Source organism: Ochotona princeps, chromosome 16 (assembly GCF_030435755.1).
Source record: "Ochotona princeps isolate mOchPri1 chromosome 16, mOchPri1.hap1, whole genome shotgun sequence".
Taxonomy (NCBI): Eukaryota; Metazoa; Chordata; class Mammalia; order Lagomorpha; family Ochotonidae; genus Ochotona; species Ochotona princeps.
This window is the reverse complement of record NC_080847.1, coordinates 19,073,020-19,090,737: the sequence shown is the minus strand read 5'-3', so window position 1 is coordinate 19,090,737 and position 17,718 is coordinate 19,073,020. Positions and strand designations below refer to the sequence as shown.

General features: G+C 37.1%; 1 protein-coding gene across 3 annotated transcripts in view; it reads right to left on the bottom strand.

Annotated features, from left to right (window-relative positions):
* Positions 1-7,733: 7,733 nt before the first annotated feature.
* Positions 7,734-17,718, bottom strand: part of CDH8 (cadherin 8) — a 346,924-nt gene continuing 336,939 nt past the window's right edge. The window contains exons 11-13 of one of the 3 annotated variants that reach the window (XM_058674770.1): positions 15,730-15,981; positions 14,009-14,191; positions 7,734-8,140 (exon numbers count right to left, since the gene is read on the bottom strand). In XM_058674770.1, coding sequence (XP_058530753.1) covers positions 8,094-8,140; positions 14,009-14,191; positions 15,730-15,981 — 482 coding nt within the window. In that variant the 3' untranslated portion in view covers positions 7,734-8,093. Of the gene's footprint in view, positions 8,141-11,776; positions 14,192-15,729; positions 15,982-17,718 lie in introns of those variants that run through there. The other 2 variants (XM_058674767.1, XM_058674768.1) reach the window with 2 other exon arrangements.

Genomic DNA, 17,718 nt, shown 5'->3' with positions numbered 1-17,718 from the left:
GAGGCACATGCTTTTTCTTCTTGCCAGGTGTGTTTAGGAAGCACCATCGTTTCCCAATAGCGGAGAGTATACACAGACTCACAGTAGCTGGAAAGCAGGAGTTCATTGACAGTTACTACCTGTCAAAACTTGGAAAGGCACTAAACATTCCACACTTGGATTGAACATGTACAGCTACTCAGAGGAATTTCTGCAAAAACATGTACAGGAAGCAGAAGCTTCTTTGAGGGGTCCCGTGAGGCGCAGGAGCCCAATGCCTGGGGACATTGTCCACTGCTTTCCCAGGCCATTAGCGAAAATCTGAATTGGAACTGGAACAGCTAGCATTATATGGAATTCCGGCAACACAGGCAGAGGACTACCTTGATAATCCACCATGCCTGGGTGTCCAGGGAGGAACATTTTTTTTTATTTATTTATGATTTATTCATTCCTACTGGGTAGCCACATTTACAGAGAAGGAGAGATAGAGAGAAAGATCTTCCATCCACTGGTTCACTCCCCAAGTGGCTACAACAGTTGGAACTGAGCTAATCCAAAGACAGAAGCCAGGAACCTCTTCCTCCAGGTCTCCTACGTAGGTACAGGGTCCCAAGGCTTTGGGCCGTCTTCGACGGCCTTCCCAGGCCAAAAGCTGGGAGCTGGATGGGAAGTGGAATCCTGGCATATGCAAGGTGAGGACTTTAGCTACCAGGCCACCACATCAGGCCCAGGAGCAGCACTTTTAAGATGAGTGATGCAGTATACAGTTTCCTTCATTTAAAAAACAAAATACTGCCTTCCCTCATTTCATAAGCATGTTAAATGGAGCTTCCCTGGGTCGAGTTAGTTTTCTCTTTGTCCTCCCTTAAATAACTAATACTATCTAAAGCTAAGAAGAATGTTGAGCTCCTTTAAATTCATTTCCTCTCCAAGCTTTGAATGTTGACAGATAATTTTCTTTATTCTGTACACTCTGGTATTTTTTTCCTGCAATGGCCGCATAGCTCTGGATGGTTGCGACCTGAGGTCTGTGCTGGTATACCTATCACCTCAAGGACTCTCACGTGCGGGATCGCTACAACTCCACCGTTCAATGCCAGTGACAAGGGTTTCCACAGGTGTTTTAGTACAGATCCTTGAAGGGCAGAATGCTATTTTGATCAAGGCAGATAAGAGCTTCAAATCAATAAGCTGGGATAGATTTTGTTGACATGGAAATCACTGTTTAGTAAAGTCTCTCTTCTCCACAAAAACTCATAACATCAAGTATAGCAGTTTCTTTTGGCCAGGGTCAAGGGTCTACAAAGACGTCTTACATGAGGACATTTGCAAATGTACTGGGAACCCAAACATGAAAAAAAAAAAAGACCCAAAATAATTTAAAACGATAAGAAAAATGATTAGAAAGAACTTTTAGGCTTTGACAGAATTCCTGGTTGAAAGTGACATTGCAGAAAGCTGATTTGAAGTTTGGGATTTCTGAAGATTAAAGGGGCAGAAGATCAGAGGTGGAGAAAACTTCCAGGAGATTTCTGCATTACCCTGCATGAAGGGCCATTGTCTCAGAAAATCTCTCAGCTAAATGGGAGCAACTTTAGCTCCCTTCATAGCACTTTCTCTAGCCACTCTTACTCTCCTCAACCTTTTCCCTTTTTCTTTGTCAACTGACAACATTCTTACACTTTTTCCATTTTCTTCAGATACTGTCACATACAGTAGGTCATATCACCTAATTATCTCCGTGTGTTAAATTTATCTCTCCAATTAGCTCTGCATGAACAAGGTCTCTAACTTATTCTGCTGTTTTATTCCCAATTACAGTTATCACAGTTATATGCAGTGTATGTGTTCAATAAATAAATGATGTCTTTAATATGATCCATCAAGAGGAAGAAAATTAAGCTGGATTTGATCAAATCCCTCTGCTTTTAAAAAAAAATCCTTAGTTAGACCCATGATTCTAGCAACAATGACAGTTAAACTAACTGTACTAGTCAAATGTCATCTAATATAATGTATCTAAACAGATGAAATTAGATGTTCAGTGAAAAATCATAATGAATTAGCTACATTTGAGAAATTCTGGTGGTAGACAAGTAGTTTTAATCGTAACAGGATTTCTAGGATGTTTTTGTTTGCAAATTGCCTAGGACTTTCACCAAAGGTGAAGCCTATTGAATCATCTCAACCTTTTACTCACAGTACTTATCAAAAGCGTATGGGTTCATGTTATTCTACACAGCGCCGTTCTGCTCCTGGGGTTTCCTTTTTATTCATTTCTCAGCACAACCACCCTTGCACAGTGGAGTATCATTCACCCCCTAATGAGGCTGCCTCCGCCCCATCGGACATTGCCGGAAACGTGTACTGATTTTAACTTTTTCTAAACACACATTATATGATGTATTTACTGCTGTTTTTATGTATGTATGTAATGAATATCAGATCTCAGTTGCAATAATTGCATCAATCTTTTCTGGGTAAAATAAATATCTTTGGATATGTATCTTTTAAAAATGTATAGTTCTCTGGATGAATTATTCATTAATACAGATGTTACTAACTCATAAACCTCTGTGTTTTGTTCCACATGACAGTGACTCCAAAAAAGGAATTTTTTTGGTCTATTTGCATTCTTTGTATTGTTTCGAAATGCCAAAATAGCCTTTAGCATGTACGAGGTGGGCAAATCAGTGTCTGCTCTGCTTGTGGAGATTCATAGATGGTGGCCAACATCTCGCTTAACCAAAAACAGCATGATTAATAATGCTGGGCCCTTTCACTGACGGATCCATGAACAGGTGTCCCTGGAATTCGCATATAGAGCCAGCACGCCTACACCATGAACAGATACAAGCTAGGAAGCTCCTGTCTTTTCCCATTTCCACCAGCACCTAGCTGTGTGTTTACCTTTTTCTACTTATTCGAGTGATGGGTTGTAGTTTGGCATTTGGATTTTCATCAGATTGAGTTCTTTAATGTGTGTATAAGGTAACAGACAAGATACCCACAATGCCACACTACAGTAACGGGGTGTGATTCCCAGCTCTGGCTCCTGTGTCCTGTTTCCTACTAGTAATGCCTTTTAGGGGGCATCAGGGAAGGTTTACTCCGTTTCCTGCTGGCTCTTGGGAGTTCCTGGGTGCAGCCCAGGGTGTCCTTCCACAGGCTTTTTAGCAGTGAACTGGAGAGTGGGGGCTCTATTTCTCTGTGTATCTGTTTCTCTCTCTTACTTGACCTTCCTAATGTGGGATTATTGGCTATTGTCCGTGGGTCTCCTAAACTACCTGCAGCAGGAATTTCACACAAGTTTCTATTGTTTATTTTATATTATTGACTGTTCTTGTTTTGTTTTTTATAGCTTAGTAATCAATTCTTTTCTTATTCCATTGGGTGAGAAAAATCCTTTCTTCCTTTGTCCACTAGTTCTGCTTAAATTTTATATAAAAAAACCTCAACAAATAATTAAATTTTAAAACAAATGTTTTGAGTTAGTATCACAAAATTTTCTTATACTTTAATTATATAGGAATTGAAACGTTAATCTTTGGTAACTGATTTTCTTAACATCTTCTTTTCACTAATAATGTGCCACTTAGGTTTCCTTGTGTGAAAATATATACTTAGTCTTAATTACTGTTAAATTTTCCTTGTAGATATCTATATTATCCACAAATAATGACGTACTTTCCCTCTTTTCCACAAATTGTCAGAGATTTGTTCTTGTTTATATTTTATATTTATATAATGATTGATGTTCAGGAAATCCAATATTTCATTTAACCAAAGCTGTGAGGAAAACTTTTATTTTCTTGTCTACATATATTTTTTTAATGTCCGTAAAGTTATCCATTAACAGTTTCATTTGCTATAGAATTTAAGTATATGGCTCATTATCAGTTGAAGGTATTTTCCAATTATGCTTATTGCTTAATTTTCCGAGGGTTTTTAATCTTCAGTATTGGTCATGAACGCTATTAGACATTTTTGTGGGTCTTTTTAAGATTTATTTATTTTTATGTCAAAGTCAGATATACAGAGAGGAGGAGAGACAGAGAAGAAGATTTCCTGTCCACTAATTCACTCCCCAAGCAGCCGCAACAGCTGGAGCTGAGACAATCTGAAGCCAGGAGCCCAGAGTTTCTTCCAGGTCTCTCACACAGGTGCAGGATCCCAAGGCTTTGGGCCATCCTCAACTGCCTTGCCAGGCCGCAAGCAAGGAACTGGATGGGAAGCAGGGCTACTGGGATTAGAACTGGTGCTCATATGGTATCCTAGCATGTTCAAGGTGAGGACTTTAGGCACCAAGCTACTGTGCTGGGCTCTATTAGATATTTTTGTTAGTGCATCTGTTGAGATGTTCATGCTCTATTTTGTCTTCAGTAGTCAATTCAATATTCTACTAGATTATATTCCTAGGATAGACTAAAATAAAATAAGAAATTTTACTTATTGATATACTATTATATTTTACTGATATTTTTATTGGTAAAAGAAATTTTCTGTTTTCTGTTGTGCTTTTTCTTGCTGTGTTATAGGTTACACACTACGTCTTCTGTAAATTAGGTTTTCATAGCCCCTCTGCTTCCCCTGTGTGATTTTTAACATTGTATGTCCCATCTTTTACTATAATGACCAATTAAATATTTAAGGCTTTTTTGATATGGAAGACATGAAATAAATGCTCATTTTTTGTTATTTTGACTAAATGTTGTCCCAGTAATTTGAAAGTACTGAAGAATATTCATATAAACATATTATGATTTAAAAATCAGTTTCAGACTGCCAGCATCATGGAAAACTGCTAAGAGGTGCAATGAATCTTACCATTCCTGGCTCACCCCCCACAATATTTAGAAGACATGTACATTCTAATAAGCGCAAGATAATTAGCTTTTTATATAAGATTACATATGTGGATTTTGTGTAAAACTTCTCTTTGCAAACTGATACCACTTGAATTGCATGTACCCAGCATTTATTCAGTGTCAAGATCTGCACCTTCCGGAGACCCAGAGGAACTTTTATCATTAAGTGGCAATAAACAAACAACAAATAAATGAGAGTATTTGTTCTGAGGTTTTTCATCTGAGGTTTTTTTTTCCATTGTGCATAACAGAAAAGATCAAGTGTTTGCTGCCATGAAAATTATCATTTTGTCCAAGAAAATGAATTTCTCACAAATGCTTCCTGGAAAAAATGTGTTATAGTTATAAATAAAGCTATAAGTGCTTCTTCCCTACTTTTAGTTAAAAGCAAATACGTGTCTCAGGATATAGTTTCCCAGTCTCCCTTACGAAACATTTCTAATAAGGGAGTCAGCCAAGAATGAACTCACTGAAGTAGAGTTTCTATTTTCTCCTCCATTTCAGATTGGAAATGCATGACAGTGATCTTTTCTTTCTGATGCTGATCAAAACTGCAATAACCCTGATTGACAGATATTGATCTACAGAAGTCTGAAGGCATTTTTCCAGATACTGTTAATGTTACCAGCTTCACAGAATCACAGACGGTTCCAGGTGTGTCCATGAGAACGTTTCTGGTTGTGTCTGTGTATGAATCGGGTTCTCTGTGGACTGCTTTCCCAACGCAGATGACGGGAAATCCATGCAGGGGAAGAGTGTTGAGAGAAGAAAGGAACTCTCCTTTTCTGTTTTAGCGTCTGAACTGGAAAGTCTCATCTCATATCCTCCTGCCTTCAGACTGGGATTTAACTGGCTGGTTTTCCTGATTCTCAGATTTCAGACTCAGTCTACATTACACTATGTGCTTTCCTGGATTTCCTGTTTAAATATGAAAGATCACAGAACTCACCAGTCATCATATGATTGGCTGATTTCTCACAGTAAAGCTCAGAGATAGTTACAACTACTCATCTATGGACATGTATTTACTGGATGGAGACTATATCCAGATACACATTCAGAATCACTAGAGACAGAAAGCTGTAAAGAGTGAGAAAATGAAATTTAAAAATGAATTTGTGTTGGTGTTTGGTCCAGGGATTAAGATAGTAAGACACCACTTGAGAAGGTTTCAGCTTCTCTGAGCGCCTAGGTTGGATTCCTGACTACAGTTCTTATTCTGTCATCCTACTGACACACACCTTTGTAGAAACAGGTGACGGTGCAAGTACTCGGATTCTCCTGCCCCCCTGGGAGATCCAAATTGAGTTTTGAGTTTTGATTTTGGCTTCCTTGAGTCTTGGCTTCTGTGGTCAGTTGGATATCCAACCTGCAGATGGAATTTCTATCTATTTCTTTGTCTCCATCTATGCTTCTGTCTTGCTGTCTTCCAAATGAATAAAAGATAGTACAGTTAAAAAACAAGTTTATTTTCATGCAAATACTTTTAAGATACATGCATAGTGATTTCATAGTACATGTCTTACTTAAATATTTGAGCACCCCCTGTGCATGCTGCTCTGGGCAACCCTAACTCATCAGTGCTTTGTACTTCCTTTACAGAAATGTCTACTGTGCTACGCATTTTGTTATTCTGTCTGTTGAACACCATTAGTGAAGAAACAAATACATTGTGCGTTTTCTCCATGATTATGAAAAGCCCCATTTAGTTGCCTAACTAGGCCTACGAATGCTGTATACATCATTTTAAAATTTAATCTTCTATTCATTTTTCACCTGTAATGCAAATACCATGGCTACTACTTTTATACCGAACGTATGCCTGGATTCTGTTTCTTCCCTCCCTATTACCACCACATTTAAAGTCAATTATTCTCTTCCTCCGTTTACTATAACAACATCTTTTCTGATTTCATTCTTTTGCTTCCTATTTCCATATAGGAACCAGATTTGACTTCTTGTGTGTGTAAGCCGCATCATGTTGCCTCCTTATTTCTACTCCCCTTCCCTTCCATTCTCTTTTCTATTATATGTACAGTAAATCTTTGAATAATGAGTCCTCTTCTTCACTATCCACATTACAAATAGTCCCCCTCATCGACTATGATCTAGATTTATTGTCATTTACCTTATATCACTCACATGCTACAAAAGTAAAATTAATGCCCATATTCTGAAACCCTTCGTTATCATTTACTTTTGTCATGACACTTTCACTTGATAACCCCAAGCATTAACTTTTCCACCCCGTGAAATATTTAACTCCTACTCCATTTGTTTTGTCTTCATTATATTACACTTTTTTTTCCATTTCTATGCTACTATACTTTTCCTACACCTCTAGAACTTTCGAAACACATACTTTCTCTATCCTACTTATGGTTGTATTCTCAGCATCTGGATTCCTGGAAAGTCCTCAGTACACATTTATTAAGTGATTACGGTACAGGAAGTTCTGTCCCACTTAAAAGATCAGATGCTTGAGAATCACTGACAGGAAAGTCCATTGAGAAATCTTTCACCTTAACATCACTGCTCATTTTCAGGCACCTGAGCCTTAAGCTAGTGTTTCCCAATGATACCAGCATTCTAATGGGATGTGCTCCCTCCAAGAATCATTTTATCATGTCTTGGAAGTTTACATATTCTTTCTTTATGCTCTCAACACACTGTTTGCTTATGATATCAGACACAAATATATTTTTTTCATTTATTGTCACCTATCATTAGACTGCATGTCTTTGAGATGCAAGAGAAATATATTTGGGAAGAACTTCTTGTCACTAACAGAATTTCCAGAACATATTTTGTAGAAAAGAATGTTTTTGTTAGGAAGGACATTTTTCAAGTTTATTTGCAATATTAATATTTATAGCTCTAACATTGAACCTAGATCATCGATTCATATATTCACACAATCAAACTTGACAAATATGGAATAGCTTTCAAACTTTAGAAAATGTATTAAAGAAAACTTGGAAGACTACTAGACAAAGTTGCCATCAAGGAAAGGGGTACATTAGAAAAGGGAAGTGGCCCAATTGACCACCAAATTTTGTGTTCAATCTTAAATCAAAGTTGTTAAAATCTTGCTCATGTGTGTGAGTATTCCCAGGATGGCCCTGGCGTTCTTAGCATGTACAGAGAAGAAGGCAAGGAATGGGAATTTGCCTTTAGTGACCTCTCACTTCCTTGTGTGGTGCTGGCCTCTGAGTTCATCGAAGCCATTGCTTTCCATAGTCTTCAGACAGCATCCTGTGATAGGTCTGCTAGAAACCCTCTTCTGTAATCTGTGGATGATAATAAAGATATCTATTATCTATTAGTAAACACCCCTGCAAGAGCTAATCATTGTAGTCAAGGTGTGACTCAGATGGTGGCAGGTTTTCCAAAAGAGGCACCGATATTTCCAGCAAATGCCTACTGGCCTCAAGACCTCGATGACATTTCCTTGAAAAAGAAAGAAAAGCACACACGCAGAAACACAGTTGCATGGCCAAAGAAATGACCCAGAAAACCTGAGTCTAATTTCTGTCCCTTAAGTTAGATGTGCAACTTAACTCTGGAAAATTAAAGAAATCTAAGTTCTTTATTATTCCTTCCCACAAAACGTAGCAAATCTAGAATGCCCAGTATCTGGATGTTTTTATGTGCACAGAAGTATGCTATTAATCTTTACATGTGGCGCTTAAGGTTTTAGATTAATTATGAAATCTATTAACAACATCTCAAATGCTTTTTTGAAAAATTCTCCATCAAGCTTTTTCATGTCTCCATGTGCAGTTACTTTCTTCCTAGTGTTATAAACTATTTCTTATCATTAGAAGCCTCATGTTATGATTACAGATAAGATTCCTTAGTTGAAATTTAAGGAATTTTAATATCAGACCAACCTGTTTAAACTCAGATTCAATTATTATTCACCCATTGCTTCAGTAATTAGTTTTGAGCAGATTACATACTTTTGCTTTATCAATTAAAAATTAAGCTTGAAGATGTCACCCATTTTAATTTTTTCTTATCAGCTATATGTCATTCAACAAATGCAGTTAACAAAATTATTGCTACTTAGATATTCCATCAAAATGGAGAGATTTTTAATTGTATAAGCTCTATATAAGCAATACTGAGTCCAAAATACTAGGACTAGCACACCCTAAATATCAAAACTATGGCATGGAGTGTACAAGCTTTTGCTGCTTAGGAATAAATGAATAAAAAATAAATGTCTGCTTTAGCAGTAGACAATGAAGACATTATCTTTGGCAGTTATCACAAAGGGAAATTATTACAATTGCAAGCAATATACTCAATACTGGACAACTGACTGATATTACAAAGAAATGCTGTAGAGCAAATAAAATAATATTGGAATTAAAGAAAAAATAAGATAGAAAAGTATTTCAGAGAAAACATGCTGTACAATTATTTACTCAACAAAATGCAATGACATAAAGACGTCTAAATCTATTTCCATGATATGATACACTTCATCGTAATCTCAGCTATTATGAGCTATCATTTTGTTCACAAATAAAAAATGTATCTGAAACCTGCAATCCTCAATACAATTCTTTTCAAATTCTGGAGTTAGATTCTGGAAAACAGACAACATTGAGGTTTTTGGTAGTATATAAGATGGTGAATATTGCAATTGATTTGTGTGTGAAAATGTATAGGTTTATGCAAGTATGTAAGAGCACAGTACTTTTAATGTTGCTATTAATGTGTAGATCCTGCATTTATGAGGCTTCTAGCGTAAGGCCCACTGTTACCTTATCTTTTTGACTGACAATGATGGGATTTCAGTCATGCTCAGCCTTTCTGACAGTGCCAGTGATGGGATTTTTTGAAATCTTATTACTGGTTGCACTGCCTTGATCTCAGATGGAACTTTCAATCAAAAAGGCAATCAGAAGGTTATACATTCGTGAGGTTCCCCGCAAAGCCAGTGATGGCATAATACAACTTGTTGGAAGGACCTACTTGCCTCCAGTCCTTTTGTGGCTATAAAGAGTAATTGGCTACTTAGCTCTCAGCATCCGCTTTTCCTTCTCCAAAATACAGCATATCCCAAGCGCTGTTGAGTCTCAGTGTGGAAACTGCTGCTCCTGGGAGATTTCTAAGTCTCATGCAGAGATCTGTCTTCCTTTAAGCATTTGATTAAGCAAACTGTCACAAAGACACATTTGTCTATTTCGGAGCATTCTTGCTACTCTGGCGATGCCAGTGAATCTGCATTTGCCATGATTTTATAGATACACATACACTTGTTCACACATTTTTCTCCAAACCATCTTCAGTTTGGAGTTTATACCTTAGCCATCATAATTTTGTGCAGCAAGTTCCACACATGAATTTAATTTATAGCATATCTTATTCATCCTATTATACATTATTTTTAAACTTGTAACAACAGAATTCAAATTATTAGAAGAAATGTCCTTCCCTTATACTATAATAAATGTATGTTGAAGCTCAAGAGAAATTTTCGCAGTTAGATTTGGTCAAATACATACAGGATGAATCAATCCCATGAGCTGCCCAATCACCCAGGGATGCATTTATTTCCCTGACAAGAACCTTGGATTGTAGGCCGTGGAAAATAATTTTTGTTGCACTTGGTTCCAGCTTAATAGTTCTTCTCTATTAGGTAGATAACTCTTGGGCAACAATAAGTTTTGAAGAAGAACAGAAAAAAGCTAATGGTGGGGACACCTAAAGATTCACAGATACATTAAAATGTTTGTGAATAAAACAAGTTGTTTCTTTTGAAAAATAGTCTCATGTGTACATATAGACATACTTCAAAATGAATGGAACTGAACAATGCACAGAAATAAGTCAATTAAATTAGTTTATAAATGTGTTATTTAATGAGTTGAGCATGAGACACATAAACCTTAGAAAGATTGGGAACATCATTGTTTTTGGTTTTTTTTTTGTAGAAGTTTTGGCAAGTCTGTTGCTAGAATAAAAGCTTAAGATAAATTATGTACTTTGTGTGCGTTTGTGTATCTGTGTTGATATTTCAGAAATTTAGTTAACCTTGGGGTCCTCTAAATACACCATTCACTTCTGTTATGAACATGCTATTACTCATTTAACTTCATAGTTCAAAACCTGAAATGAACTGTTAAGTACAAAATACTACTAAAGCAGTAGCAAACAAAAATCCACAAAAAAATGCACGTTTTCAGTCTCCCTTGCAGAAGTGAATTTTGAGGCAATATTTTCACACACATTATGTCAGCCGTTATCTTCTCTCCATGAAATACCAAATGAAGATTATCCTATTGCCAAAATTGGAGATATAGAGTTTACATTATTGAATAGAATACTTTTTCTCCGAAATACACTTGTGTGTGTAACACATGGTACTTATTTTCATGTTACACTGTTTTCTGATTTGCAGGAAATAAAATGTATGAAGACATTCTTATTTTATAATGTGCAATGTAATTGGAATGTTATTACTATTACAACTATTACTAATTTATATTTATTACATACTTGTTGGCACTGTGCTGATTTGGGGTTTATTCAAAGGTCACTTTAGACACTCTTCCTTTGCACCTTAAGAAAAGGTGTTTTCACAGTCGTCATGATTATCACAAAAGATGAACTGTTCTCAGACAAATGCAATTCAAGCAGAGTTGATCAATCCCTGGGTTATTAAAATTATTAGCATGATCTCTAAATGTTTTGTTTCTGTCACAGTGGGGACAGCCTCCAGAAGTTGGTACTTTTCATTTTCAAGCCAAAGCTACACTCTTTTTAGACATCCCCAAGGCAGTGATTGAGAGCCCCGCTAGATGCTGCTCTAACAGACACTCTTTCATCCCACTGCTCCCTGATGGACCGGCAGAGATTTCTCCCAATTTGCATTCTGGTGTAAGGTTCTCTTGAGAAATCTGGCTTCATGATCCCTTCATGTTTTATGATAAGTTTTCTTTCGTCAAGCATGTCTGAAGTGTTTCCCTGTTGCGCACTGCTGTGTCTTTTATCTTTTTCTCCTAGATCAAGCTTGGTGTCTACTTCTAGAAATACCCAGATGATACAGCTGGACCCGCCATTCAACGCTCCAACTCCTTTAGCATCCCTGTTGTGTCTTGCTGTGTGATCACTGGTAAGTCATCACTCTAGTTCTTTCATAATAAAAATTCTGACAAATGAAAGTGGTTCATGGGATGACTTGGTTAAACACTTCAGAATTTTAGAGCTGATAATTCTGTTAATGAGTCTTCATCTATCTGAAAAAATTGATGACAACAAAAAGTATTTATAAAAATATATTTCACAAAGTAGGAAACAATACAGGAGTTTCTCTGAATACAATACATGGAGTAAATAAACAATATTGCATTAAAGCAAAGTATAAAATTAAAATGATCTGCATGTAATACTTGATTTTGATCATACATTTTCTACTTCTAAATGGCAGGATTGCAGTACAAATCAGATATGCTCACATCTTCTAGTGCTGTTCTGTTTCTGAAGTCTACAACGTTGTGTGCATCACCATGTAGTTCAGGAAGAAAAGTGCTAAAAATATAAGCAGTAAAATTATGTACAAATCAGTACCTGCTCTGAAACAGTAGGGGCCACTTGAAATATGCTGAGCAGGGCATTTTATGGTATCTAAAAGTCTAAACTGTAAATAGTTACAGGAGCCATTATATTTTCAGATGTTTGTGCTTGTAGTAAAAACACCAAATACTAGTATTATGAACAAAATAGAAAACAGTCCAAAAGTTCTCTGGGAAAATGCTGTTCCTGCCTTCACCAGTCACAATAACACTTTCTACTCTAAAGAGACTATTAGCTCTCCTTGGGTAATATTGCCTGCCATACTTATCTCATCAAAATGTACATGTATTAAACATTCATTGTATATATATTTATATAAAACAATCTAAAGGGTTATTAATGGATATAATTTAGGGTTTTTCTCATGTAGCCCCTTAGTCTATAGATCACCAACCTTAATAAATAAAAGCATTAATGAACATCAATAAAATATTTATTTTGAGGATTAAACAAATAAATTCACGCGCTAGCAATAAAACCACCTGTCACTTGTGTAGTCCACTGTGTGGTACAGTTAATCCTTGTGGAAGAAGATGAAGTGGAGGGAACGAGGAATCCAGCTTGTAGCAAACAAGACTGTTTGCTTGGGATTTCTCTCCTCCCAACACTGAGCTGGCAATACCCACCCTGGAATGGATCACGAACACGTGAATCTTTTAAGGCTCGACACAATATTTAAAGATGCTATCAGTCTCTGGTGAGTGGGGCCAATGATTATGTACAAAGTGTGGTCACCGTACCGTATTATCTAGGAGGCCTCCCAAAACTCCAAAAGTCATAATGTACAGCAGACCAAGTATTGCTTTATCATTTGTGGCGGGATCCTTATTGGTGAAAGGGAAAAAAACCATTTGCATTCATAAAAATCCTTGCAGAAGATACGTATCAGCAGCAGATTCCGTGCAGATCCGTTTCTCTAAGAAAGCACCTTTTTAATTTTGATTTTTTTCCTCTTTTGAAACCAGGATTAATCAGGATCCCAATCTTTGTCTGTGGTAATCAAGTAAATGTCAAATATCCAAAGACTTCTAGACACTGCACATACTTAATTCACACTCCACAAGATTTATAACCTCCTAACACACTTTTTATTTTAGGTAAATTTTTTTTGGTTCAACATTAAAATATGGTTGAGTTTATAGATGATTGGTGCTAAACTTGCCTCTAAAATAAATAGCCACATTGGTTGTACCTAAGGGAAGTGACCCTAGAATATTACAGAATGCTCAGTTCCATTGATTTATGTGTAATCCACTGTCAAGTTTCTTTGTCACTTTCACCAACAGAGTAGAGTTCTCCCAGTCTCTTAAAACGGGGACCCCAGTCACTGAGGTAGTCAAAATTCTGGTCTGAGTCTGAAGTGGTGGACTCCAGGGAGCTGAGGGAGCCAGCCACTGACCCTCGGCCTTCATAGCCATAAATCTGAATGGAGTCATAAGGTGGGGCCGTAGGGTCATTATCTGCCTCATGCAGCCTTACATTTATAAATTCATCGACATCAACACCATTGGGAACTGGAGCGAGCCCTTGCCTTGGCATAAACTGCAAATCTGGTTTAATATCCTTACGGGGTAAAAATCCATTAATTCCATCTGGGTTTTGTAAAGTTGCTATGTCAAAAGCCTCGGTGTCCTCCTCTCCTCCTCCTTCGTCATCGTAGCGAATGATGTTTTCTCGAACGTCTTCATCATCCTTAATAATGAGTGGTTCGTTTTTATGCCGTCGTAGAGTTACAAACAACACCACGATGACTGCAAGACAAATATTAAATATCAATTAAACAAGCTAGCATGTAATTCAACAAGCAGCACACAATATTCATTAAGGGAACGGGATATCTGTTTAAAGTGTATTAACTTGACATTGTAACACTTACTAAGGAACTAAACAAAAAGCCTTTCTTTTCTGAAGTGTAACAAAAGGCTGTTTTGGGATATGCTTGTTTATAAAATAGTGATTGGGTCAGATTACAAGATTAGATGGATATCCATTCACAATTAAAAACCTCATTTCATAGTGTTGTCAACGGCTGTAGAGCCAATGGAAATTAACATCAGCAGCATGACTAATATTGCTGGGTGTATTGAGCAAATCATTTGAAATCCATTTGTTTTTAGTCTCTCTTCCATCAAGTAAAAGAAGATGACTAGAAAATACTTATTCTATTTTTTGTTTTAACATTTTGTCAAGGCACTTTCCATTAAGTAATAGTCTCTCATGGTAGAATTGAGTGTGTGGCATTATTTTGCCTCTGTGTGGACATGTATCACCCATATAGAAGGCTCAGAAGTAGCTGTTGGTCCTTGACTTCTTTGTAGGCACTTCAAGAGTGAACCAGCAGATGGAAAAATCTCTCTCCTCTCTCACTATAAATTTTTTTATTATTTATTATTTTTAATTCATTAATTACATTGTATTATGTGACACAGTTTCATAGGTACTTGGGTTCTCCCCACCCCGTCTATAAATATTTTTAAAATAAAGGAATTGCGGGAAAACTGCAATTCTTCTGTCTCAAGATAGATCAAAGGATGGTAGAAAAAGCAAACAAAGATAAGCTAGGCAGATCAGTGTAATGAAGCATGGACTCAAGGAGTAAAATCATTTTTAAATTAATTACTGGGTGAACCACGTAGCCGTATTGCAAAAGCAGTACCTGACAAAAACTTTAAGGCATTTTACTCTTCAAGGACAGGACAGTATACATCTTTGCTCTTTTTCTTGAAATCCAAGCTCATGTTATAATTCTATATAAACGTAAATGATACAGAAGCTCACCTACAATGAACTATCTTTCATTTGACTTTATTTTAATGTGAAAAAAGAAAAGAAAAAAAAAACTAAAAAAACACAGTCATTTCGAAAAACACATACTTTATGTTGCATGTTTTGTTTTTCTCTTACCAAACATTGCAATAAGATAAACTATATTTTTAGATATAATACTCCTATATGCAGTACCGGGATGTGCAACCATTATTTCCAAGCCCTTCTTACACAATAGGTGCTGTTTTAACTACGGAATGATCCCTGTCCACTTCTACTGCCTTTATTGTTTGTCCATCTTTTCACTTGTGTGGGGACCGGAAATGTTGTGACCTTTGCCATCACCCCTGTGGTCCTCTTCATCTCTTTGTGTCCCCAGAGTGTGGAGAAGGATGGGCCTCTTTCGCTAAAAAAAACCTTGCTGCTGCCTGCCTGCCTGCCTGCCTGCCTGCTTGGGTCCGAGTTTGTTGATTTCCAGTCATGGACGAACCAGAAACATGGTGAGGATCAAGGAGATACGTACCTAGTAGCAAGATGATGCATGCTAATATGGCAATTAAGGCGCCCATACTGAGTCCAATTGGAAGGACGTATGCTTCGACGTTACAGGATTGGACCACACCATCACTGCTGCAGCCACAGACCCGGATGGTGAGGGTGCTGGTGCTGCTCAGGGGAGGATTCCCACTATCACTGATTATGATTGGTAAGAGATAGACTTCTTGCTTCTGACGGTTGAATCCATTATGCTTGGCAAAAATGCTGAGGGAATTATCTAAAAAAGTCAAAATCGGAATAGTTTGCACAACTTCAAAATGGCCACCTCAACAATCAATACATGTTTGTTTCTAGTTCATAAATCCTCTTAAAACTTTAACATGATCCCAATTCCAGTAGATTCACTCCTCATGCTTATTTATGGTTTTTTTTTAATATTTTGTTTTTATTGGAAAGGCAGATACAGAGAGAAGGAGAGACAAAGAGAAAGAACTTCCGTTCTCTGGTTCTCTTCCCAAGTGGCCACAATGACCAAAGCTGAGACGATCTGAAGCCAGGAGCCAGGAGTTTTTTCTGGGTCTCCCACATGGATACAGGGTCCCAAGGCTTTGCTTTGCATCGTCCTCTATTGCTTTCCCAGGTCACAAGCAGGGAGCTAGAAGGGAAGTAGTGCAACTGGGACGAATCAGCCCCCAAATGGGATCGCTGAGCCATTGGGCTGGGCCCCTAACTCCTCATTCTGACTCTCTGTCCATCTTTCCATGGACACAGACCAAATCATCTACACAATTATGGATTGAATGAATGGGACTTTATGTTGAACTAGTGGAGTTTTTATCCAAACCGAATATAATTTATTCTATAAAAGTGTCTATGCGGTAAGCATTTGGCATAGTGGTCAATACGCCTAAACCCTACATTGGATTTCTTGGGATTGAGTCCCAGCCTCATTCCTACTTCCAGTATCCTGCTAACTCACACTTCCGGAGGCAGTAAGTGAAGGCTCCGGCGATTGTGTTAGCGCCACCACATGGACAACTGGAGTTAATTTCCCGGAGCACAATTGAAAGTTGTCCTTTCTGCCTCCGCAAAAATGAATTTAGAAGCTTAAAATAACCTTTACATGCCATTTCAGAAGACACACACCATCATAACTCTAAATCTAGAATTAATTTTTTTCTCACCTTGCCTGATACAATTGAGTGTTTGGAATTTTACAATATTTAAAAGACATTTAGAAGAATTGTAACAAAACTTTGATTTATGGCTACATGATACTTCTTAAGAGAGTCGGTCATGTTATAAAACGTTTATACTAGGATACAGTAGAAGCTTCATTTATTAGTATTTGGAGAAAATACATTATATGCATAATCGTATGTACTGAATTTCTGTAGCAACCTACCGTTGACACAGAAGCAAGAAAATGAGACGCTGTAGGAGGAAGTGCTTCATTTTGCATGTAGCAAATATATGTAATATATACATACATAAATACGTGTGCATATAAAATTAGGAGCAATGCTTAAGAGTATTTGTGGGAGGCTTAAAGACATGCTTCAGTGTGAAGTCAAACTAGCCAGAGAGAAACATGGTTCTCAACACTCATCCCCAGGTACAACATCCCCATCTCGTATGTCATATTGCATGAATTATTTTATTTTCTCAGTTTTGAATAACAAAGAACTCAGAATGGAACACCGATTGTCTCACTTTGACATTTCAACCAAAAGCAAATAAACAGATATTTGGTTACTGTGTGTAGTGTAGGGCTATTTGGTACAATGATTATTTCAACTGGGATTTGTTCCGATATTCACAAATTTAAAGTTTTCAAAGCACTGTACTACCTCTCCTGAACATTTAAAGCACTAATTTCAAATTTCTGTTTTCCACTTTCTGCTGGTCACTGTCCTGCTTTACAACACACTAAAAAAGAAAGAAAAATATTCCATTCACATGACCATGAATACACGCAAAAAATGTTGTATTTCCTACTTGGATTTCCAAAAGA